General features: G+C 55.1%; 1 protein-coding gene across 1 annotated transcript in view; it reads right to left on the bottom strand.

Moving 5' to 3' along the window:
* Positions 1 to 4564: 4564 nt before the first annotated feature.
* Positions 4565 to 26234, bottom strand: part of LOC115639735 (nck-associated protein 1-like) — a 56837-nt gene continuing 35167 nt past the window's right edge. Inside the window, 4 exon segments of the mRNA XM_030542684.1 lie at positions 4565 to 5093; positions 13241 to 13350; positions 14582 to 14698; positions 15839 to 15932. Of these exon segments, the coding sequence (XP_030398544.1) occupies positions 4932 to 5093; positions 13241 to 13350; positions 14582 to 14698; positions 15839 to 15932 (483 nt within the window). The 3' untranslated portion in view covers positions 4565 to 4931.

Genomic DNA, 26234 nt, shown 5'->3' with positions numbered 1-26234 from the left:
CCCTCCATATGCACCCCCCCATACACACCCCTGGAGCTGCCTGCTGCCCCTGTGCATCGAGCACCCATTGCCTTTTACCATACAAGTCCAGGAATGTGTGATTCCCTTCCCCTCCTTAGTCAGTGGAACATCCAGAGCGCAGAGCAGGAGCTGCCTGACGGGCTGGAGCTGTTACTCGGTGCCCCATGGCAAGATTTATCTCACTTGCTGGCACTTCCTTTCCCCCCATCGTCCACTCCCCCCATCAAAAGGAGCCCAGGCATACATGCCACAGCACTGCTGAAAGGGCAATTCTGGGCAGGATTTCACAGCTTCCAACCACTGCACAGAGAGCACAGGGGCAGACACCAGGGTGAAGGACACAGGATGGGTACATAGACACATAGATGATGGATGTGTAGAGGAATAGATAGAGAGCGAGAGAGATGATGTGTGTTCATGGGGACAGACAGATGCCTCCTCACAAGCCCCTCTGAATTGGTCAATATCATTATCCCCATTTTACAGATGGGAAAACTGAGGCCAAAAGCAGGGCCATGACTTGCCCAAGGTCACCCCGCAAGCCGGTGGCAGAGCCGGGATCAGCCTGGCTTCTGGTTGTGTGCTCAAACCATTTCCCCGTTTCTAGGTAGGGGATGGTCTTTCTGTGATAATCCTCTTTGTTTTCTACAGCCCATTTCCCCCCTCCCCAGGGCTCCCAAAAAAACAGTCAGGCTCTGTTTACCAAGGAATCTCCTACCTCCTCCCACCTCCCACTGAAATGCTTCCACCTCTGGGCTGGGACACAGCAGCTGTTTGGCAGCACACAGTTTAGGACAGGAAGTGAAGGAACCCTGTACCCCAGGGGAGATCTGGAGATGGAATGTGATGACCAAGCTGGCCTGAGGTCTAGCCCCTGGTGCTAGCACCCAACATTGTCCAAAAGCACCAGGATATTTGAATAATGCCAAGGCCAGGACCTCAGGGGGCAGCTTATACCAGCAGCACAGCACAGCATCCGCAGCACTGGGATGGAGAGGTGGCTGGTTACTGATGCAGAGGGAATTCTGTGCCATGAAGGGACTTCTCAGGTTTCTCTGCCCAATGCTCTTCAGAGGCCTGTACTCCATGGCCTCTGGGCACAGCCGCCCCCAGGAACCGAGTCACTGCGGGCAGTTAATGACCCTGGCGTCTCAGCACTGCTCAGAGCTGGTGCCCAGCCTGTGATCAGCGCTGGGTGCATGGCTGTTATTCCCAGCACTGGCAGAGACACTGCCGGCTGCTCTGTGGCTTGTGGGGAGGCCGCAGCCTCCTGCAGAGCCGCAATTAGGGTGCAGAGTGGCTTGTTTCCTAGCACCCAGCAGCCATCGATCAAGGCTGGGGACGTCCTCCCAGAGCCGGGCAGGATCCTATTTATACCGAGGGTCCCAGGAAGCCCGATCTGGAGCAACCCAAGGAAGTTCCATGTCCCTCCAGCCCCCACAACACTTGGGCTGGGGAACTCCAGGCCAGGACAGACCTTGGCTGCTGCTGCGTGAGACCTGCTGGGCTGCTCTAGGGCCTGCAGCTCGAGGTGAGTCCTGGGGGTCCTGCTTCATCAAACAGCCCTGTGGTTGGGACAAGACACCCCCTCCCTGTGCATCCCTTCCATCCCCAAACTCACCTCCTCCGGAGGCCTCCAGCCACCTATCCCACCCGCCCCCCGATATGCCCGGTGCCCCTGTAGCCATGGTGGCCACTCAGCTAGCAGCAGCACCCATGTGGCAGGTGATGGCTGGATGTGCAGTGCAGGGACTCTGGGGGACCTAGTCCAACAGGGTGGGCACCCCAGCACTGGGATGGAGTTAGAGACCTTCGTTTCCCCGTCCACATCCAGCACACCGACCCTCATCTCCAGCTGGGCTCAGCCCTGGGCAGAGATGGGGCTCAGGGCAGCTGTGGGCTGAGGAGGGGACTGGGAACATCCCTGGACCAGGGAGGAGGCTGAAGGTGCCCTGAGCTGTGACCCGGGTCCTAGTGGGGAACCAGCTGGGGTCACTCAATTAGATTGAACTGCACAGAATGGGGCAGCCAAACCCCAAAAGCTGTTGGACAATCCAATACTTAGATTGACCAAGTCAGTGCAAAACAGCTGCTTTATTACCTCATTTGTTACTCCGAAGTCCAAACAACATAGTTCCCTTAAAGTGATCCAGCCTCAGGCCTCCATACAGGTACCCACATCAAATATTATGAACATTTCTGTAAATCTTCTTTCATTATATAAAAAGTTCTACCAATCCCAAGGGATCAGACACATCACCTCCCAGGTACATGAATGTTTCAGATCTCACCCAAATACTTGCTACAGCCAATTTTTATTAATGAAACTAAAATGTATTAAAAAACAAAAGAGAGAGTATGGTTAAAGGATCAATATACATATAGACATGAGTTCAATTTGTTGAGGTTCAGATTCACAGCAGAGATGGTGAGCTCTGTAGTTGCAAAGAGTTCCTGTAGAGTTCAGATCATAGGTTATAGTCCAATGTCCAAATATCATATTCAGGGCGCACCAGCATAACTGGGACCTCAGTCTTGCGACTCAAACTTCCCCTGATGAAGTCTAAGCAGATCTGAGATGACAGAATCAGGACCCAAGGATCTTTTAGACACTTCCATGGCCTCTTTGACAAGTTGGGAGTTCCTGGGGAACAAAAGGTAATTGGGATGACTTTGAAGGAGGTCCATCACCGGTGTTTAGCGATACGATTAACATAAGGCCATTTGCTTTTTCCTCCACCATTCACAGTACATTTCAAAGAGAGATGAATTCTGAGATATCCTGTGTTTACAATTCATTTTAATGCTAGGATCTTCTGAATGATCAGAATACAGCATAGACAGGAAAAAGAACGAGGAGTCCTTGTGGCACCTTAGAGACTAACACATTTATTTGGGCATGAGCTTTCGTGGGCTAAAACCCACTTTAACGGATGTGAATGGAGTGGAAAATACAGGGACTGTTGATTACATTGTCGACCCTACTCATACATATGTAAATGCACAAAAACACAAACATTATCTCCCCTCCTGTCTTCTGTGGGTTATTTATTTTGCAGGAAGTTTAACCCTTTCTGTCCCTGGGCTGAGGAAGACTGGGAACAGCTCTGGGCCCGGGGATAGGGAGGGGGATTAAGGGAGTCCTTGGACCAAGGAGGGGTGTGTCTCTGGGTCGGTGTAGGAGGCTGAGGGTGCCCTGGTACCAGGGCTCCCTGTGCTTGGTGGTGGGGCCATTAACTCTGCAAGGCTCAGGGACAGGCACTGCACAGAGGCTGGCTCATAGGGGATGCTGCGGCCTGAGCTCCCTGAGGCGGTTACAACTTTGGGGTGCCCGGGGCTGGCTGTGGCTGTGCGGGTACCAGGGGAGGGGAGGGCTATCGCTGCAGAGGGCAGCACAGGAATACCATCATGTGCTCCAGGTGGTCCATGCCCCCAACTGAGGGGTCAGGCTGGGCTCTTGGTTCAACTTCTCCAGGATTTTGGGGTGTGGGGGATGTCCTGGCTCAGCTCATTTGGGAAGGTTGGGGACAGTTGCCCAGTTGGGGTCCAGCCCTAGATCAGGGCAGGAGGTGGATGGATCTGCACTGGGCCAATCTCTTTATGCAGCTGGATCCAGCAGGAACCTGCTCTGTCCATCGGGGAGGCTGGGCACAGTCTGGCAGCGTGTTTCCTGGGGGCAGATGATTATGTGACCTGGGATGAAGTGGTAGATAATGGGTTGCCTTCCCCAGACACAGCCATCTCCTTCCATCAGGGCAGGAGTCAATATCCTTCCAATGCTAATGGAGACAGATAGCTGCCCAGCCTACACGGAGGCTGGGACTGGCTGGCGCAAGGGGGTACAGATCTGGTGCCAATAGGGCTGCTCCAGGGGTTGCAGCTGCCTTCTTAGAGACCCCTCTCTCACCGGGCTCCCCTACCCCACACACGACAGGGGAATGACAGATGCATTAAAGAGGCAGAGAGGGGTCTCTCCCCAATGGAGAGCAGCTGGAGAGTGGGGGACAGGGGAGGCTGGGTATGTGCTGTGATCTCAGCCCACTGAAGCAGAGGCTGGACCTGGTGATCAAAACTGGCAGGGACTGAAACCCGGACCCCATGACAGCAGCTCAGCATCCACATTGTGGGTAAATCCAAGTAAGGGCCAATGGTACCCACAGTTCCAAAACCATCTACCAGGGGCCTGTGGCAGGTACACACACCACAGCCCTGGCAGTGCAGGGGCAAGAGGCAGTAGCTGTATGAGCTCTTTCCTGGGCTCTGCCCTAGACGCAGCCTGCCTACTGCCTCCTCTCCAATGCCCAGGGAAGCCCTGGCCCGGCAGGGTGACTGTGGAACGCACTGACTGAGGGGCGTGGGTACAGTGCCCACTAGCACTGGCCCCAGGGACTACAGCAGCTTTCCTTGTACAGTGACAGAGGCTTGTGTGTGGTGCTGGGGGTTTGACCCCCACTGAGTGCTGGAGTGCCCCCCTACACAGGGGGCTGGGGGAGCAAAGATATGGGGCTCTGTCCCTCTGTGGGGCCATGCTCTCGCCCCAGAGACAGCGGCTCGGTCCCCAGGAGGGGACAGCAATGGCCCATCACTGGGGCTGGATGTGAGAACCGTCCTGAAGCAGCTCACCCTGCTCTGCCCCCAGCAGCGCTGGAGCTGCTGGAAAGCCCAGGCTGCAGGGAGACAGCCTGAAACCTACCCCAAGGCTGGCAGGGCCTGGGAAGGGAGGCTGTCTCTGCCCTGCTGACTGCTTTTATCCCCTGCTCTGGGAATGAGAGCTGGGGAGGAGGCAGGTGTGGCTGGAAGCTCTGTGGGAGCCCAGCCTCACCTCCAGTCTGGGAGCAGCTCAGCACCAGACCACCCAAATCCTAGTCAGGCTCCACAGCACCAGGCCCAGAGTGCATGGCAGGGGTCTCTTAGCCCGAGTGTCTGCTGGGGAGGATCTGTCCATCGCCCCCAGCACCTGCCCCAGCGCGCAGGAGCCTCCCCAGGCGCATCAGCAGGGAGATGGATTCCCGGTTCTTGGAGTGAAGCTTGTCAGTCTCTTGTCCCAGCTGCAGGAGGCTCATGGACGCCAGCTGTGAGGAGAGAGAGAGAGATGAGCTCTCGGCTCTGCTACGGTGCCTCAGCAGGGTCTCCAGTTAATGAGGGACGCAAACCCACAGAGGCCCCTGGCCTGCTCTGTTGCTTTTTGGGCCTTGCCTGCACCAGGATCAATGGGATCAAAGAGACGACTGGGCTGGGAGCCCATCTCTGACACCAGCCTCAGCTGGGCGGGAGGAGAAAGGTGAAAATGCTCCTGGGGCACCTGGCCTGCTGCCAGCTGTGCATTGGCCAGATCTGCAAAAGGGCTCAGCTCCCACTGTTCGGGGGGGAGGTTTCTCCACTGTTTCTAATGGGAGGGATTCATTCTCAGCAGAGGGGGATTCTCCGTTGCTCGAGGGGGGGAGGGGGGTACTTATCACTGTTTGCAGTGAGGAGAGGTGGTTCTCCATTATTCACAGCGGAGGAGAAGGAATCTCCATTGTTCTCAGTGCAGGGGGAGGGGAATTTTCCATTGTTCTCAATGAGGGAGGAGATTTTCCATTGTTCTCTGTGCAGGGAACTGGATTCTCCATTGTTCTCAGTGTGGGAGAGGGCGATTCTCCATTGTTTGCAGCAGGAGGAGGGGGAATTCTCCATTGTTCTCAGGGGGAGCTAGGGTGACCAGACAGCAAATGTGAAAAATCAGGATGAGGTGGGGGGTAATAGAAACCTATATATGAAAAAGACCCCAAAATCGGGACTGTCCCTATAAAACCGGGACATCTGGTCACACTAGGGGGAGCTGCTGGGTGCTCAGCACTTTTGACAGTCCCTCCCCACCTCTCTAATCCCATTAGCTGAATCTCAGAACGGGATCAAGCAGGGCCCAAAGAGCGGGGCAGCCAGAGGCTCCCAGACTCGGGGGATGATGACACACCCAGGTGAAAGGCTGGCTTTGCTTTCCCTAGTGCTGGGCCCAGACTCACACCTTCACCTCCACCCGCCTTACTAGTCCACGTGTGGGATACAACGTCCCCCGCCCCCCGATCCCAGCCGGCCGTGGGTTGGGGGGCAAGCCACGGCCCGGCCTCCTAGGCCCCTCTCTGCCACTCACACACTGTCACAGTTGCTTCTTCCAGAGACCTGGGCCCTCTGCCAGCTCAACCCCCTGCGACAGCCTGAGAGCTGCGAGGTTAGTGCTGCCATGTGCTGGGCACGGAAGGTGCACCAGGCTTGCCACACTTGATAGAGCAGGGTCCCTCTAGCACAGGAACCCACCTCTGGCAGGGGCACCCGCTGCTTCAGAGCAAGGTGTAGCAGCCCCCCTAGTGAGCAGTGGTGGAATAACCTTCCTGACCCTGCTCAGCCAGTGCATGGTTTGCCCTGAAGCAGGAGGAGATTACAGTCTGAGCCCATGTCTACACTACCAGCACCACGACGGTGCTGTAGCCAAGCTGTAGTGGCATATTGTCAACACTTCCTACAGCAAGAGAAGGGCTTTTTCCATTGCACTAGGAGCCCCCTCAGCCCCTCGAGGGATGGTAGCTGGCTTGATGGAAACATTCTTCCCTCAACCTGGCTGCATCTCCATTGGGGTGGGGGGGTCGGTCAGACATCCCTGAGCACTGCAGCTACAGCAACCTAACTTCTAAGTGTAGAACAGGCCTAAACAGACAGACTGACAGACCCATCTCCACGAGCAAGCACCCCTCTGCGCCATGCTGGGGTAGCTGAGAACAGTGCCTCCTAGTGAGTCACCCGCACCACTGGCCCCAAGCCATGGGGCATGACGGGACCCCCATCCCTGAAACACTCCCAGCTGCAGTGGGCTGTGTGCTGCCCAGGGGGACAGTGCTGATGATCTAACAGGCTCTGTGATTCTTCATGCCCCCTGTGAAGGGCAACCCGGGCTTGGCACCTGTCCTTAGCATTGTTTATCTCTGCAGATGCCCAGACACATCCCATGCCCTGCATCTGTCTCCAGATCTCTGTGCTGGCTGAGGAGGGCAGCAGGTGGCGGTGTGCAGCAGCAGGCAGCGAACGGGCATGCAGAGGACAGATGGTTTGCTTTCAGCTGCACTGGCAAACAAGCCTCCCACAGCTGAGAGCCCAGTGCTGCCTGCCCCTGCAATGCTCTCACTGCCAGCCAGCTGTGAGGCTCTCCAAGGAGCGGCCTCAGCTCCTCCACCGGTGTCTGGGCTTTGCAAAGTGCCTGGATTTCCTCCTGTAGAATTTGCACATTGATGCTGGGGTCTGGCCCCCGCCACACGAGAATACGCCAACTTATCTGATCTCACACGCACCGAGGTCACTTAGGAGCAGCTTCATTGCAGTAAATGGAGATACACCAGTGCAAGCGAGATCAGGAGCTGGCCTGAATAACCAGCCCCTCGAGCCGTGCCAGTCACTCAGTGGCTCGGGCCTGCCAGACCCTTAGCCTAGGGTAGAGGCTCGAGGATACAGCACTGCACTAGGACCCAGGAGACTAGGCCTGTAGTCCTGGCTTCCTGCTGGGTTACAGGATGACCAGACATCCTGTTTTTAAAGGGAAAGTCCTGGATTTAAGCCTTCTTGCAGGTGTCCTGGCTTTTTCTTATAAATGGGAAAATTGTCCTGTATTTTTTGTCTCTCCCCCTCCCTTTCCTCACATCGGCATTGGCAGGTCCTGCTGCTGGCTGGATCCCTGCTCGCCAGCCACTGGCTCACCAGCGTTGAGTGGGGGGGTCTAGTGGCCAACAATGGTGGTGTGTATGCAAGGCTGGTGGCGGGGCAAAGCTGCAGCACGCAGGACTGGCTGCTCCCCCTGCTGGTCCATCGGCTCAGCCCCCGCTGTGCGCCGGCTCTCAGCCAGCAGGGCCCTGTCCCCAGTCTTGTTTCTGGCCGGCACTGACTGTGCACTGCGAGCTGCGGTGGCTGGTGAGTGCGGGCAGGCGCCAGCCGATTATGTGTCACTTCTGCTGCCCTTTACATGTTCCCCCTTTCACTGTCCTCTCGCTGCTTTGCCCTTCACCCCCCCTCCACCTCCACCTCCGCCCAGCCCTGCTGTTCCTGCATAATCCACCCCCACGGGGCCTGTCTCACTTCCAGCACTGCGCAGAGAACCAGCCCCTGGTCAGAGTGCACAGCTCACCAGCAGCCTGGCCAGCAGGCTCCTTCCTTCCCACACTGCCTCTGGCTGGGCTGGCACCCTGGGAAAGCCCAAGATCTCCGGCCCAGGGCGCTGACCAGGAGAAGCCGAGCTCTGCATGTGCCACAGCCCCGCACAGGGCTGGCACAGGGAAGCCTCTCTGCCCCTCAGCTAAGCGCACACACACACACACACGCGCACGCACGCATGCACGCACACACACACACACACACACCCCACATCTGGAAGCAGCTCCCATCTCTTCCCTCTCGCAGTGCCGAAAGGCTTCTGCTGGCTACATTCTGCTGCGAACCCTGGCAGAAATCTGGGAGGGGGGAGGGGCATGTGCCCCTGCATCCCCCTGCCCCCAGTGTTGCCTTGGGAAGACACACTCCCTATGCGAGAGAGGTATGTGGGAATGTGTGTGTGTGTGTCACCTCTCCCTGTGTGAACCCTAAAGCTTGAAAGATAAGAAGGTAAATAAAAAGAATCCAACTACGCAGTATTTCTTTTTAACAGGGGCTTAGTCAACTTGATGTTAATTTGAACGTTTGTGCTGCATAGTTCTGACTGATTGCAGCTGAACTTACTTGAATATGAGTAATTTTACCAGGTGTCCCATATCCAGCATAGGGAAATATGGTCACCCTACTGGGTGACCTTGGGAAAAACTCTCTGCCTTGGATTCCCACCTGTAAAATGGGACTGTGATACTGCCCTCCTTTGTAAGGCACTGCAGAGAGCTGCCAAGGACTGAGACTGAGGTATTATTAGCTGGCAACAGTAGCAGTCTGTTACCCTCTAGGTGGACTGGGGAAACACTAGGGGAAATGCAGTTTCAGTTTCCTGTTCTGCCAGACTTCCTGCATGACTCTGGTACTTGAGATATGGCCACACTGTAGTTAAACACCCACAGCTGGCCTGTGTCAGCTGATGTGGGCTACGAGGCTGTTTAACCGTGAAAGTTCAAACTTGCGGGGGGGGGGGGGAGGGTCGCCGAGCCTGTGCTCAAGCATGAGCCTGAATATCTACACCACAGTTCAACAGCTCCAGATCCTGAACTCGAGCCAGCTGACACAGGCCAGGCCCACAGGCATTTAATAACAGTGTCAACATATCCTTAGTCTCTCTGTGCCTCAGTTCCCCAGCCGCATGATGGGGATGCTAGCCCTGCCCTGCCCCCATGGGGTGCGTGGGGATAAATACATTAAAGATTGGGAGATGCCCAGATGTTACAGAAATGACTAAGCTAGCCTAAAGTACAATTTACAAGTCTGTTACACCGTGATGCTTCTTCAGTAGGAAGTGAACTGAGAACTAACAACTCGTTACACATTGTGGGCCATTGCTTTCGGTTACTACCATCCTAGGTCAGACCAAACCAGCAGCTGATCCTTGAGCTCTCGACAGGGTTTGTGGCTGCAGGTGAAAGTCCACAGAAAGGACGCCACTGGCTTGTTTTGCGATCTCTGACGTTTCTAATCAACAATGAATCAGGTTCACTCCCTAGCTGGCTGTTTTCCCACAGGCCAAAAATAAGTCTGACGCACAAGCCTTTCCAATCTCCCAATTTTTCCGTCAATCACTCACCGCGAGCTGGGGAGAATGGCACAGGATTGATTTCCCCTTGTGTCTGGCCTTGGGACTCCAGAATTGCATGGAGCAAGGGCTCAAAAGCATGGAAAGCCTGAAACACTCGGAGAGAAAAGAACCAGAAAGCACTGGGAACCAGGCAGTGGCTTGTCCCTTGCTAAATTCCCCCAGTTCAACAGATGGGCAGGCAAAGCCCTGCCAAGATTGAGCTGTGCAGATAGGAGTAAATTGCAATCTTATCCAATATGCCATCGTATTGCTCTCCAAAGGCTCTCGCTTGTTTCTCTTTCCTCGAAAGGAATTTAAATGTCTCTGAAGAGCTCAAACAAGAACTCCCCGGGGAAGGAATCATCGTTTATTGACAGACTCAGCAGCAGTAGCTCCCTGCTACTTTCCCCTGGGCCATGGTTAATTTGCTTCTGTGATAGTACAGCAGCGCCTAGAGACCCAAAGGGCAGGGCTGGACAGGTAAGCACTGGGAGACAGCCCCTCTCCAAAGACCTTACAGGGAAGAAAACAGACAAAGGGGCAGAGGCAGGTGAAGTGACTTGTCCAAGGTCACGCATCAAGTCAGTAGCAGAGCCAGGTAGACTACAGCTCTTCCCAAATCCTACCCTGGGGCCTTATCCACCAGCCTATGCCAGAACCTCCAGCCAGACTTTTCCCCATTCAGAGGGGAACTGGCAGCCCAGCTGGACTCATTTGGATTTTAAAGGAAGCCACCAACCACTTTGCACTGCCCAGAAGAATCCCTTCCCCCGCCAGAGTGACTGGACCGCTCCATGCGCTGGGCCATAAACCTCACTCCGGCTCAACCAGGAATTAGCTCCGGGCACTGCCATGGCCTGGGCTAGGCAGCAGCTCAGACTACATGGTCACAGGCTCCCTTCTGACCTAACACTGACTCTGTGACGCAGAAGCTGAGCCGCCTGGACCTGCCAGATTGGTGCTGATGTCATTGAGAGTTTAGCTGCAGTGAGATTGGGCCCTCCTGTGTCTTGGAAGCTGAGAGAGTCACGGCACCAGGCTCAAACATATTTCAAACTCCTTGGTTCATTGACAGGCTGTCACAAGGAGACTCACAGACTTTAAGGCCAGAAGGGAACATCATGATCATCTAGTCTGACCTCCTGCACATTGCAGGCCACAGAACCTCCCCCCCGACTCCTGGAATAGGCCCCTAACCTCTGGCAGAGTTACTGATGTCCTCAAATCAGGATGTAACGACTTCAAGTTACAGAGAATCCACCATTTACACTAGTTTACATCTGCAAGTGACCCGTGCCTCACACTGCAGAGGAAGACGAAACCCCCACAGCCTCTGCCAATCTCATCTAAGGGGAAATTCCTTCCTGGCCCAAGATATAGTGATCGTAGACCCTGAGCATGTGGGCAAGACCCAGAGCCCACCCCAGCTAGTGTCCCATCACTGGCGATTGGAGATATTTGCTGCTAGCCGTCACAGACTGGCAGTCCCATCATCCCGTATCCGCTAGAAATGTATCAAGCTCAGTCAGCTGGGGGAGGGGGGTGCCCCCACTGAAGGGCTGTGAATAAGAGAAAACCTGATGAGAGATAACAGCACCAAGCTCTGGGCTGGCATCAAACACCAGGACCCAGCCGTCCCACTCAGCTGTACCCTTCTCTGCTCAACCCCCACCAGGTTTCTCTGAAGCCAATTTGGGTTAGGGGTGCCAGGACCCAGCCTCATGCCTGCAGGGCATTTTGCAGGTGTGAAAACGAGGGTACAAAAGGGGTAGGTAGACCTCATCTGTGCTGAAGATACTCCACCCCCCACAGGGTATACCACCCCCCTCTCCAGCTCTGATTTTGAGGGGTACTGAGCAGCTAAAACACCAGCTAAAACCAATATGAGCAGTGGATGCTCAGCACCTTCTAGAAATCAGGCCCAGGGGCCTTCAGTTGGAACCCACAAACAGTGGCCCCCCAAGTCATTCTTATTAATGTGGCTGGCAGCTCTAACCCCCCGGCTGCAAGCCACTGAGATAGGACTTGCCGTGGGCTGGCCAAAAGAGCTCGATTTGATGTCCTCAGCTCTCACTGACCTTCAGCCCCTGTCTGCCTCTAGCATCTCAAAGCACTTTGCACGTGTCAATGTACACCCACAGCCGGGTCAGTATCACCCCCCTTTTACAGAAAGGAAAAAATGGGGGCCAAGAGAAGGGACTTGCCCAATTCCCGCAGTAGGATAAGGAATAGAACCCAGGAGTCCTGACTACCAAGCCCCCAGCTCTAACCAACAGTCCACATTGTGTTCCTCAAAATAGAAGCCCATAGTCCTGCTTCCCAGATTGCTGCACTACCCTGGGCCCACACTCCCTTCAGCGATCGGAGTAGATCCTGACCTCAAGTCACCTTTGGCTAATGACAAGACCCCATGGAGCTCTCAGGCACATGAACACCCCGTGTGGACGCAGAGCTGCTTAGGGGGTGGGGGGGCAAGTGGGGCAATTTGCCCTGAGCCCCGCAGGGGTCCCCACGAGAGCTTTTTGGGGCCCCCAGAGCGGGATCCTTCACTCTCTTTGGGGGCCCCGGAAAACTCTCAAAGGGCCTGGGGCCTCGGAGCTTCTTCCGCTCTGGGTCTTCGGTGGCAATTCGGTGGTGGGGAGTCCTTCCACTCTGGGACCTGCTGCTGCAGTGCACCGAAGACCCACGGTGGGGGGTCCTTCCATTCCAGGACCCACCGCTGAAGTGCTGGGTCTTTGGGGCACATCAGTGGCAGGTCCCAGAACAGAAGGGCCCCCCCCACCAAATTACCACCGAAGCCCTGACTGCACCTCGGTGGTGGGTCCCGCTTCCGCGGTAATTCGGCGGCGGGGGGTCCTTCCACCCCGGAGTGGAAGGACCCCCCCACCAGAGAAGACTGGGAGCAGAAGAAGCTCCAGGGGCCCGGGGCCCGCAAGAGTTTTCTGGGGCCCCTGGAGTGAGTGAAGGACCCCGAAAAACTCTCATGAGGGCCCCTGCAGGGCCCAGGGCCTGGGGTAAAATGCCCCACTTCCTTCCCCCCGGGCAGCCCTGTTCCTAGGAGGGGGCCAATGATGACCCACCTCGTGGGACCCAGGCGGTATTTACTGTGGTCACTGTGGGTGAGGCCCTCTAGCCGGTGCTAGGCAGGAGCTCAGACTGGTTGATCAGAATGGTCCCTTCTGTCCTTAACAGCTGGAAGTTACCAGCCGTCAGGCAGGATACTGGAGTGGCTGAATCTCTGGTCATTCCCATGTACCTGGGCTGGACCATTTGGAGAATAAACAAACTGTTTCAGGCACAGCCCACCTAGCAGCGAGAGGCAGCTCTGAATTCACTGAGCACATCATAACCCACAACCTAGGAGCACCAGTTCGGCTGGAGAGAACCCCATTCAGTTCACCCTTGGGTGCAGTACTCCAGCATGCCCTTGGGGGCAGTACACCTGGCGCACAAGCCCGCTGTGTGGAATGAGACCTGCCCGCAGCCTCTCACCAGCAGGAACTCCTTGAGATGTGTCTCGATGTTCTTGCTGTGGATGGTGAAGAGCGCGGCAGACACGTGGATGATGGCTTTGGCCAGGCAGTGGATATTGTTGCTGTAACCTGCAGGGAGAAGAAGACAGGGGGCTTGGCACTCACAGTGCACTAAACTGTGGCTGGGCAGAGCGGCTGTGCTTGTCTCCTTACAGCACCTCCAGTGCCCTGCGTGATCAACAGTGCGCCGGGTGCTGCACAGTTCCAAAGACACCACCCTTGCCTCTAAGGGCCTGATCCTGGGAGCACTTACACATGCGCATTTCAACCTCACTAAAGTCACTGGGGTGACTCCAGTGCTTACGGTCTGAGGAGGTATTGGCAGCAGAGCTAGGAAAGTATTAATGCCATTGACATGGCACTGGGGAGACTGCCTCCGGAATACCGAGTGCACCTGTGGCCACCCTCGCTGATGGGAACAAGGTGGAGAAAGGGCTGCTAGATGACCAGGGATGGTGAGCTGATCTTACAGAGGAGACTGGTGTGCCCTAGCAAGCGAGGGGGAGTGGGAGGGGGCCACTCTCTGCAAACCCTTCGGGGGGAAATGCTAGGGAGGACAAGGCTGGCACAGGAGCCCCTTGGGTCGGGGATAAACTGGCCAGGGATAAACGGAGGCTGGAAATGAGAAGCAGGTTTCTAACTGTCAGAGGAAGGAGGTTTGGGTTGGAAGATGGAACTTGAGATGTTTAGGAAGGGGATGCTTTGATGGGGCTGCTGGCAATAGCAGGGGTTGGGATGTGAGGGTCCTTCCAGTCCTGTGTTCCTGGGGCAGGATCAGGGCCTAATGCTGCGAACTCCCCTGCTTGTCACTGATACAACCTGCGCAAGCAGCCCTGTCCCAGCAGGAAGACTTGGGCCTTTTTCTTTGTTTGTTTCTGTATTTTTCTTGACAAATGACTCATGGAAATAATTAAACATGTCAGCTGGGGCAGGTTCCCTTGAAATGTGAGCCAGGCCTGTTTTCAACAGCTCCGGGACCTCACTGAGCCTTTCCACTAATGCAGGTTGAGGTTGAGTGTGGAACAACACGCGTAACAAGGGCCTGTTTCCTGGGAGTGTGTGTTTTGTAACAAGAACTTCCACAAACTGCCCTGCAGCCTGAGCGTTCCCCCCAGCCGCAGGGCCATTCACCCAGGAAAGCAGTGTGGTAGTCTGGGATGCCCCCTGCAGGGCAGGATGGGGATCTAGTCATGGAGCAGTGACAACAAAAGCACAGTCGGTGCCACTGGGCCATTAATCGGCATGTGTGGCGGGTGAACAGATTCCGGCGTTTGGAAAACAGCCCGTCCCGGCCTCTTACCATCCATCTCGATGCTGTACACAGAGAAAGGGTCGGAGGCGAGGAGCGGTAGAGATACAGCCACAAAGACCAGCAGCAGACAGGCTGACTTGTACTCCTCCTCAGGGGACGAACTGTCTATCAGGCAGAGAGGGAGAAGATGCACAACCAGAGATTTCAGTAGTAAGCTCGGTTTACGCTCTCCATTCTTCTCTCCGGCTTGGCTACTCGACAGACTTACAAATATATATATATATAAAATCACCCAGCGGCTGTGACAGGCCAGTAACTTATCTGATAGATGGAGCCAGGTCCCTGCTGCTTTGGAGCTTTGAGTTTTGCTGAACAGAACTGACACTGCTCAGATTCGCTTGAAGCTGCATGTGTACCATGGAAAAAACTACCAAAGTGGTGGGGGAAGGGAGAGCTCCCTTGCGTGTCCTAGGCTGGTGGGCAACGTGCAGACAGCCGGGGGACCAGAGCCACGGGAATCTCAGCTGTGTCCCTGGAACATCCCTGGATCACCTGCGGCACCTGTGACAATGCTACATGTGTTATTAAGGTCTATGTGTCATCCTTGCCCAAATCTTTACTGGCTTCGCTCATTGCATGGAGGCAGCTACTGCAGATCTAGCGACGGGTTCTGCCTCAGGCACCAGATGCTTCAGGGTAAGGCTAATAACAAGCCCTTAATGAAGAGAACCCAAAAGTCACTATCATCATTTCCATATTACAGAGGGGAAACTGAGGCATGGAGCAGGGCAGTGACTTTTTCAAAGTCACCTTAGCACTTCTATCATCAAAGCACTTGACTAACTAAGACCTGGCTGTCACTGGAAAGTCTCCTGTTTTGGGTCCGTCAGGTGTGGGGGGTGATATTGTACTGATATAGTCACATGGGCACAAGCCTTAGGGGGGAATAGCTGTACTGGCACAAAAGCCTCTTTAAACTGAAATAACTGCATTCATGCTGGGTGGGAATGTATTGCTTTGACTAGACTGAGAGTGTTAAAACGCTACCACTTTCTAGTGTAGACAGGGCCGACCCCCTCCAGAGCCCCTCCTTTGTGGAAGCTGAGTATTGTTCCAGACACAAATGTCTCTAGCCTACGTGTGTGTGAGCTGGGACAGAAGCGTGGGTCACAATTCGCAATCACATGTTAAAACACGACTGAATGTGCCAGTGCAGCCAGAACCCAGGGCGGTGTCAGCGCTGGGAGACTGGGCTAGAGGGATCCTACTGTGACCCGGCCTGACAGCTCCCAGCCTGGCTCTTACCTGTCTTCAGGTTGGAAAGTGCAGTCACCAGGGCTGGGTCAATGTGCCATGGGATCCCTGCAGCAATGGCCAGCTCGAAGATGCTCAAGGTGACCTGGGGGAAAGCCAGGAGAAGGGAGGGTGTCAGCAAGGCTGGAGAGCTCCCAGGCTCCCTCACTTCCACTCCATGTAATGAACCAGCTGCATGTTTATGGGGAAAACATGACAGCTGCTGTGAGCGCCTGGTCAGCAGGCCGTGGGCAGCTATCAGCCAGGGAGAAACAAGCCCTTTCTACAACATATTGCCACAGCCTCCTGCAACAGGCTAGCAGGGGCCAGACAGACCTGTTGTTCCCCCAGGAGCGTCTCCCTTCCATGCAGAGGAGCTGGGGGCCCAGAGCCCACTGGGATGTGGACACTGGAATGTGTGAGGCACCAGAGGGTGAAGCAAATGGAGCCTGGTGGGGGTTGCAGGAGGCTGTGGGGCAGCAGTCGGGACTTTCTCCCTGGAAACATGCAGAACACAGTGGAAAGGAGCAGCAAGCTTGGACCAGCTGCTGAGAGCGCTGCTCTCTGGGGTGTCCCGCAGCACAGCAGGGAGTTATTGGACCCAAACGGTGGCAGAAGTGGCTTGATATTAGCCCCTGCTACAAGCCCCTATTTTAGACACGATTTACACCAGTGCAGCTGGCTGGACGGCCGTGTCACAAAGGGCTGCCCCCCAAGTATGGACCTAGGGTTTCAGATAGGATCATAGCTCCCCCATCGCACCTCCTGTGCCACCACACTACTATTTTTAGTGCCCTAGCTCATAGAAAGCTAGCGCATGTAGATATCCCTGAGCTGGGAATTACGCTTTGCAGCAGCCATGCAGAGACCCCGAGGACTGGATTAAAGCTAAGGTACTTGAGACAGGCGCCTGCCCCAGGTCTGACTTTGCCATGCCCTGTGTCCAGCCTGGAGCTTGTGCCCAGCCTGACTGCGCCGTGCCCTGTGTCCAGCCTGGAGCCTGCGCCCGGCCTGACCGCGCCATGCCCTGTGTCCAGCCTGGAGCTTGTGCCTGGCTTGACCACGCCATGCCCTGTGTCCAGCCAGGAACCCATGCCTGGTCTGACTGCGCCCTGCCCTGTGCCTAGCCAGGAGCCTGCACCTGGTCTGACTGTGCCGTGCCTAGCCAGGAGCCTGTGCCTGGTCTGACTGTGCTGTGCCCTGTGCCTAGCCAGGAGCCTGCGCCTGGTCTGACTGTGCCGTGCCCTGTGCCTAACCAGGAGCCTGCGCCTGGTCTGACAGTGCCGTGCCCTGTGCCTAGCCAGGAGCCTGCGCCTGGTCTGACTGTGCCGTGCCCTGTGCCTAACCAGGAGCCTGCGCCTGGTCTGACTGTGCTGTGCCCTGTGCCTAGCCAGGAACCTGTGCCTGGTCTGACAGTGCCGTGCCCTGTGCCTAGCCAGGAGCCTGCGCCTGGTCTGACTGTGCCGTGCCTAGCTAGCAATGGTTCCATTTACACAGACTCTGCCATTGGAAGAAGCTGCTGTGAAACGGCCCTGAGATCTCCACAGGAAGTCGTGTCTCATCACAGGTGAGTGCCACTGTGGGGGAAGGGTGCATCAGCGAGCAGGTCGTTCCCCCATCTCCATCAAGTCCAGTGTCAGAGAAGTCCCATCCCCATCACAGCATCAGTATGACACAGACTGAGCCAGGCAGGTATGTCACCCTGATGTCCAACCATCTGCTCAATATCTCCCCAAGGGGGGTTGTGTGTGGTTTCTGCCAAAAGCTAGGCCAGCAGAGGGCCGTGGCTACTGCCAGATGTTCGTACAGGACACAGTTTGCGAGAGATGCAAAATATAGACTGTTAGATTGCAAAACTGCTGCAGTGAAACCTGCCACCTGAGGTGAGGGGGTGTCTCGGAGCTAATACCATCCTCGCTGAGAGCACTGGACACCCGTGCAGACAGCCCTTGGATCACTGGCTCCGCGAGCTGAAGACATCAGCATTTACAAAACCCAACCAACCCAGGAGAACGTTCTGGGCAGAGAGACAATCGGAAGAGCCTGTAACTGTACGAGAGCAGCCAAAATGGCATGAGGTGTTATCCACTGCACAGGAGAAACTGCCAGCGGGTTTGTAAGTTGGAGCCCAGCTCTTTGGACTGGACAAGCGCCACAAGGGGGAGAGAGACCATATTAGGACGTCGCTCGTTAACACACACTGGCTTGGATTGCATTCCATCGTTTCTTTTAGCAATAACCTTGTTTCCAAATCCTTGGACTTGCTTTTAGCTGAATCGGTCTCAAGCTCCATTAAATAAACTTCCATTTGCTTTTACTAGACCCCTGTCTAAGTGCCTTGTGCTACCCAGAGTACTGAACGGAGGTGAGACCCGCGCCCTGGATCCTGTTTCCATGGAGGCAGAGAACCAGTGTACGCTGCGGGTGTCTGGAGGACAAGGGACTGGGTACTCAAGTGTAACAAGGTGGAGTGTCAGCTGCCAGCCGCAGAAGGAAAGAGCAAGGTGTTGCCAGCAGCTGGTGGCTGGGGACCATTTCTGCCCGTGGGCGCAGACAGGGCTTTCTCCGCTGAGCAGGTTAGTGATCCCCCTTGGATACCTCAGGTAACGCCCAAGTGTCACAATTAGCTGGCCCCCAAGCCCCAGAGAGACCCCTTTATTCCTCGGGAGGGCAAGGACTGGGGCTGGGAGATAAGAGCCTTAGCACCGATCATCTTAAGCCCAAGTTGTGTTTGCCACTGGATGGCACCACCCTCCCCAGCACTCTGACCCAACAGTGCCCTGAACGCCCCCCACGGGCAGCTCCAAGCTCTTGGGATTGTGCTTAGGGAGCAGAGTGATCGAATCCATAGCCCCAGCGCAGCCACCAAGCTCTGTGACTCTAGAGAGGGGATTTGGGGCTGGAAAGATAGTGACGTTAGGAACTCACGAGCTGGCCCCGGGTCTGGACAGAGCACCAGGATATAGCTCCCTATAGGGACTGCCAGAGAGGATCAGACCTGGGCCTTCAGCAGGGGCACCAGCTGCTTCAGGAGAAAGTACGGGGAACCCCTGGGGGAGATCAGGGCGTAACCTGCTCATAGGGCATGGATGGGCAAACTTTTTGGCCCAAGGGCCACGGCACATCCGGTTGAGGGTGCAGGCTCTGGGATGGGGCCAGAAATGAGGAGTTCAGGGTGGAGGAGGGGGCTCTGGGCTGGGGTGGGAGAGTCGGAGGGCTGGGGGGGGTCAGGGCTCCGGCTGGGGGTGCGGGCTCTGGAGTGGGGCTGAGGATGAGGAGTTTGGGATGTAGGAGGGTGTTCGGGGCTGGGACCAAGGGCTTCAGAGAGCAGGAGGGGAATCAGGGCTGGGGCAGGGGGGGTTGTGTGTGGGACAGGGTGCAGGCTCTGGTGTGGGGCTGGGGATTAAGGGTTTAGGGTTCAGGAGGATGCTCCAGGCTGGAATTGAAGAGTTTTGAGGGCAGGAGGGGGATCAGGGCTGGGTGTGGGGTGTGGGGAGAGCTCAGGGGTGCAGGCTCTGGGCGGTGCTTACCTCAAGCGGCTCCCAGAATCAGAGGCATGTCCCTTCTCTGGCTCTTACACAGAAGCACAGCCAAGCAGCTCTGCATGCTGCCGCGTCTACAGGCACCACCCCTGCAGCTTCCATTGGCTGCAGTTCCCAGTCAATAGGAGCTGTGGGGGCGGCACTTGGGGTGTGGGCAGCGTGCAGAACAGAGCCCCATGGCAGCCCCTACATGTAGGAGCTGGAGCAGGGTCATCCCACTGCTTCTGGGAGCCATGTGGAGCGGCCCGCTCCCCTGCTCCATGGCTGGAGAACCAGAGCAGGGAAAGCCCCAGACCCCACTCCTCAATGGGAGCTCGAGGGCTGGATTAAAACAGCTGGCGTGCTGGATCTGGCCTGTGGGCCGTAGTTTGCCCACCCCTGTCATAAAGGCAATGCCTTCAAGACCCTATTAGTGGTTGTTTTATGCAGGGAGACTGATAGACCTTGCACACCTACATGGCTGCTCTGTGCAGTGGGGCATGTTCTCACTATCCATACAAATATGTGCTCCTTGCTGGAACCCTGCTGAATTCTTGGGCTCATTGACACCCTATGGCAGGGAGTTCCACAGGCTAAAGGTGCAGTGCATATAAGACTATTGCCTGGCTCAGTTTAAACGTGTTTCAGTTTTGTCCAGTGCCACCTCGTTCTGATGTTGAGGCCCATGCATGGTGTTCTACTCCAGAACCATGGCTCTTGTATTCCTCTTTCCAAGCAGTTCCCCTTTCTTCTAGTGTCTTCTACAGCATCCTTTGCACTGAAAGGTCTCCTGCCTGGGCCACTGGCACACAGGATCCTGCCCTGGCTGCAGCCCTGCTCTGGGCAGCTCCTGCCTGGTCAGCACTTTGAGCTCTCTGTGGGTAGGCAGTGGGGCACAACTCGGGGATCTGCTCAGCACTGGCACAGGAGCTCTGCACCCCGTAGCAGGAGCTCTCTCTCAGCACTGGGTCTAAAGATGCTGACCGCTTGCACTGTGGCCACCTCTCCCCCTGGCATGGTCTCAGAGCACTGCCTTGGCACTTTGCCTGCTCCTGCCACTAGCAGTGTTCCCATTCCTTCCCTCCAGTCTGGAAGGCGAGCAGCAGGTTGGCTGCTGGCCAGCTCCAGCTGGTGGCTTTGTAATGTACTAGCTCCACTGGGGCTGTTTGACTGCCCAGTCCTCAGTGCTTGACTGTCCGGGGGATGCTGCAATTACTGCACCTACAAAGTTACCATAAGCTCAATGAGTTCATAAGATGTTACAATACCCACGGAAATAGGTCCAAGTGTTTATAACAATGAATAGTGCAACAGAACACAAACAAACCAGTGCTCGGTGCAAATCAAGGACTGTTGGGGGATCGGACTTGGTGAACAAGCAAATGTGGGAGCAAAGTTTATCATGCAAAGCCTGGCCTTACAGAAATGGATTTCGTTGGTGGACAAAATAATGAGGATAAAACATATCACCAACTTGTACTCCTTTTGGGGGCTCTTAAAAAGAGATTTTGAAAAAAAAGAATAATCTTCCCCCAGCTCCTCCCCTGCCTGCAGCTCTGCAACTCAGCTAAGGCTCTTCCTTGGGGGAAGGCTGGCTGGCCCTGCTTGTTTCCACAGGTGAATGCTGAAAGTCATCCCATTATCCTGACATCCAGCCCTCAGCCCGCAAGAGGGGATAGCTAATTACCAGCACTGCAAAGGCATGTAAGTTCCTGCACTGTATTCCCTTCCCTTCTTGGGTTATTTTCTGCCTCACAGTGTCTCTCCTATCCTAGCTCACTCTCTTAGCTTTTCTTTGAATCTGAAGTCAACTCTATTGCATTCATCCAAACTTGCCTTGCCTAAGGAGCAAGGATCGAACCCAAAGACAGCCCTGACCAGATTGTAACTAACCAGGCTCCAAGCAGTAGGTGTCATGGTCGACTTGCTAGCCAAGCCACCCACTTGTAACTAACCAGCAATCCAGTGTTCTAAAAACATCAGCAAAAGCTGCATTTCATCTATCTTTTCTATCCCGTTTCTCCTCCACCTTGGGTCTGTCTGTTAGAACAGGCCACATGAGTTCCCCTCACATCCGGCCTGCGAGTAAAATTAACCTCTCTCTTTTTATTGAAGAAAGATTGTTCTGAAAATAGGAGACTGATATTTTGACCCCAGAAGGAGAGAGACTGTGGCAGATCTGACTACGTTCGTTTTGCATAATCACTCAACCACAGTTTCAATGGAAACGCTGGGTTTGATTTCTTGTTCTTTCAATAAGGGTCCAATGTGAATGCATGCTCCTGGGTATGCCCAACGCCCGCTGAAGCTAGCTTGTGCTGTTTAATGCTGGACAGTGATGGGGTTTAAAACCTCTTTCAGTCTTCAGGCCTTTGAGATCAATATTCGTACAACAGTCGGGGATTAGTGAGGGACAAGAAGCCCTAAGAGCAAGGTGCAGCCTCACAACGTCCCCTAGAGACAGGCTGCGAGGGTCAGGCCCTAGGCCCTGTCACAAGCTGACAGGATCTTTAAGGGGAGACAAGGCGCAGCCGCCACCTAGACTGATTAGCTGCTTCCAGGGGTGAAAGTAACCTCAAGATTTAAAGGCCCTGGGGAGACCCAGGGCCTTTAAATCAACCAGTGGCTCCCAGTTGAAGAGGCGGCTGGGAATCCCCCGGGGCTCAGGGGCAAATTAAAGGGCCCGGGGCTCTGGCTGCCGGGGGGAACCCTAAGCTTTGCGGGACTTGGGCAGGGATTTAAAGGGTCCAGAGCTCCTGCCCCTGAGGGGAGCCCCAAGCCCTTTAAATCCTGACCCCCGCCCAGCCGCCAGAGCCGCAGCGGGGATTCAAAGAGCTCTGGACTGCCCGCAGCCCCAGGGAGCTTTGAGCTCTTTAAATCCTGGCCCCTGCCCAGCCGCTGGAGCCACAGCCGGGATTCAAAGGGCTCTGGGCTGCCCGCAGCCATGGGGAGCTCTAAGCCCGGACCGGCTTACTTTCACCTTTGGCTGCTTCCCAGTAAAGGCCTGATCCATATAAAGGGCTCAGCTCAGGGAGAGATTCAAAGGAGCAGGCAGGCTGCTCTGTACAGAAAGACTCACCTTAGCTCCTAGCTGGAGAGCCTGGGGAGTGTGGAGCTGCAGAGAGCAGCCTGTGGGAGCTGGCCAGGGCTCCACGCAGAGCAGCTCTGGGAGTCTGTGCACTGTACAGGTGTGTCTGTGCTGTGTCTGGGAGTGAGCGACTCTTCTTGCTGCTTCCTGGTGCCTCCAGCATGACCCTGCCTTTCCTGCTGCTCAATTCCCTTGCTCAAAAGAAACACACCGAGAACAACAAACCACAGCCTTTTCTCTACCTTGAGCCTCCGGGTATCTACGTTAACTGTATATAAGTGCCTGGAGCATGACCCTTAGCTAACCTGCAAACAGAGTATAGATCCGGCCAACTATGCCACTGTGACGCTCCCCAGCAGTACCCAGACCCTTCACGACCACTTGCTCTTAGCGTGAGAGTCTTGTCTGTGCCTGCTGTGGATCAGCTCCGTGACTCCACCAGCCTCTGACAGGACAAGCCCGGCCTCCCAGGCCTGCCCCGGCCTCACCCTGTCTGTACAGGTCAGCGATAGGCATATACCAGCCCTGAGTCCTCTGAGCATCCCTCTGGAGGGTTCAGCCCCGATCCAGAACAATCACAGAACCCTGTGAGTCTGCTCCCCAAGGAACAGTGCACACCAGCAACGTGGTCTGAACTCAGGATCACCACTCCGCTTAACACACCGCACTTAGCTACAGCCACAGTGAAAACGAGAACGAGTTTATTATCAGAGGCTCCAATGGCAGTAGGTATGAGGACTGGAAACACAAAAGATTACACATAAAACTTTCTAGAGCCTCAACTTAACCCACAAGCCAGGCTGTCTCCTGCAGCCAAGTTTACCTCCAGGCCTTTTCAACCAGCATGGCTGGGACCCCCTTCATCAGATCGACCCTGCTGGCAGCTTCGCGTCACCAGAGTGTCTCTCTGCATGCCCAGAAACACCAGAGCAGAACTCTGATCTTCTCCTGAAAACAGGCCCCCATCCCCCACTGTCTACCTCTTCCTGTTCCTTTGCTTCTGAAATCTCTGCCAGCTCTTCATTAGCATTTGCCTCACTTCACTAAGAGACTTCTGGTGTGACATACACAATGCCCCAGGGCAATAGGGTCTCCCACCTCCTGTCTGGAGGAGTTTCTCTCCAAGCATGACTGACCGGCTTTTAACAATAATGCTGAGACCACATAATTTTCAGCATATACCCAGAACTCCTCACATATTTTCTGCACGTACGTCTCGTAATGATTGATGTGTGTGACAGGCTGTAAGCAGACACCTTACATGGCTTTTTTTTGGTGAACTCAGGGTAACCTTGTCCCTCTATGTCCCCTTCTGCCAGCTGGCACCAAGAGGTCCTTGGGTCACAGGGGTGGATGGCAGGGTGGTCTCTTCTCCAGGAAGGGGAGTGTTGTGGACACACTGAGATAATGGTTATTTATCACTTATGTTACAATAGTACCTAGAGGCTCAGTCAAGACCAGGGCACCAGGTGCTGCACAGATGAACGAATGTGAATCGCTGCCCCGAGGACTTTGTGGGCTAAGAAGGGACGTAGTGGCAGTAACGGCACACACCAGCTCTGCACTCTATCTGTGGCCAGGCAGCAATGTGAGGGCAGCTCTCCACCAGTTTAACAAGCACCAGCTTTCAGTTTCCTATCTGCATCATTGCAGAGCAGGGCGCCCGGGGAATTCAAAGCAGGATGAGCTGCTGGCTTTATGGATCTGCTCCGGGAATGGAGGGTGGAGGGGACTGTGGGGAATCAGGCTAAGGAGGGCAGAGTCTCTCTGAGCTTGTGATATGATAGTAGGTAGTGAGAAGTCGGGACTAAGCTGTGCAGGGTGGAGGGGGGAAGGATTTGCCAGGGTGAGGGTAGACGTCTGTGTTGGAAGAGGGGTGGCCAAGGGAGGGGTGCCGTGGCCTGGGCGATGACCCAGGCAGATGACCTTAGCAGCAGCATTCGAAATGGACAGGGGAGTGTAGGGGAACTGCAGGCATCCAGGCCAGAAGGGGCATGTGGTAGCTGCGGCATTAGGGGAGAGTTCTGGCCAGGTGGGCAGAGAAGGAAGGTCACAGCTTGGCAATGCTGCAGCGAGACATGAGATGACACAGGAAACGCAGGTCACACATGGGGGAGGGTGAATGGCATAATCTGAACCTGGTCCACAGCAGCTCTGTCTGACAGCATGAGCCTTCTCACCTTGTGTGAGACAACAGCTGGCAGGGAGAGCCTGAAGCCAGTTCTATCCATGCAACACGTGAGTTACCTGCAGCACCACCGCAATGGACACCAGGCAACTCTACCTAGGCAACTATCCAGCTCCTCATCCTCCTACCGAGCACCTGCTTAACAGCCTTTCCTCCCGCCCCTCGTGAGGAGGGAACTCTGTGTTCCACACAGAGACACAGGATGAATTAAGTGTCTTGCAGGTCACGTACACAGAGTCTATGGCTAAACGGGGAATTAGACCCAGATCTCTCAAATCTTAGTCCAAAGCCTTAACCACACAGCTACCCTCCTCCATCCCGTAGGAAACGGTCATCTCACTGCAGCACAATCCCCAGACAAATCCCTTGACAGGTTAAAAACAGAAACTAACAAAGAAGAAAGCACACTTGAGCATTCAGGAAAAAGGAGAGAGTGTCTGGAATCTGAACAGCTGAGTGCTGGCTGTGAGCTGCTATGGAAGAGACCCAAGGACCACGGTTGGGTTCTATGAGCTGTGAGCCCCTATGGAAGAGTCCCGGGGAACACAGTCGGGTTCTATGGGCTGTGAGCCCCTATGGAAGAGTCCCGGGGAACACAGTCGGGTTCTATGGGCTGTGAGCCCCTATGGAAGAGCTCCGGGGAACATGGTCGGGTTCTATGGGCTGTGAGCACCTGTGGAAGGGCCCCATAGACCGTGGTCAGGTCTATTGGGATTTTATGTGTGCTCATTGAAAGGGCTCTTCAGAGCCTGTAGGATTTCCTAGATAACAAGGTTCTATCTCAAGGATTTCAGCTCCATTTCTCTCAAATCCTACATGGTGGATCATTGTCTATTACACCCTAAAGGAAAAGCAGCACATGGGGAGCGAGAGCCCATGCCGACACTAACCATGAGTAGGACTAGTGACCATCTACATCTCCAGGTCACAAAGGTCACGTGGATGGAAACTAAATGGGCAGAGCTAACGTTAGAGCTCTTTATTCATTACTCCAGATCCCAGCTCTGGGCCCCAGCACAGGACCAGTCCTTTGGAACACTCTGCATCTGGTCAAACCCTGATTAGCAGCATTAATTGGACCATGGTAATGGCACATGACACACCAAATAAGAGACATATCTCAAAAAACAGGACAGGTGGCCTCCCTAATTAGAACTAATGTTGGGCATTAAAGGTGACCCCGGCACAGGCAGAGTGCAGCTCTCTGGCCACGCGTGGCTGGGAGGGGATTCTAGTCCTTAAAGGATCCCACTGATCCCCCATGTGTTCTGTCCTCACTGTGGGAAGGAGGCAGGCTCCAGCCTATCCCAGAGGCCTTACCAAGAACACAGGGATCTAGGGCCATGGAGGGCTGGTGAGTCTCACCTGCTGGGAACTCTGGGAATCTATACTGGGCTGCCCTTTATTTGAAATCAGGATGATAAATGGTTGAGAGGAACAATTGACATGCCCCCTTGGGTAGGAGGACATGCCGATTCAGCCCAGATACAGGAAGGGTGACATCCCTACCCAGCCCAAGGTACCTATCCCAGCCAGGCTAACCCCTCAAGGGTGCAGCCCCTGACCCACTAATGACAGCTCAGTCAGAGGGGCAGCTGCCCTCAGACTGAG

The sequence above is a fragment of the Gopherus evgoodei genome, unplaced genomic scaffold (genome assembly GCF_007399415.2).
Source record: "Gopherus evgoodei ecotype Sinaloan lineage unplaced genomic scaffold, rGopEvg1_v1.p scaffold_112_arrow_ctg1, whole genome shotgun sequence".
Classification (NCBI taxonomy): domain Eukaryota; kingdom Metazoa; phylum Chordata; order Testudines; family Testudinidae; genus Gopherus; species Gopherus evgoodei.
Note: the sequence above shows the minus strand (reverse complement) of the source record. Positions and strands in the feature narration are given on the sequence as shown.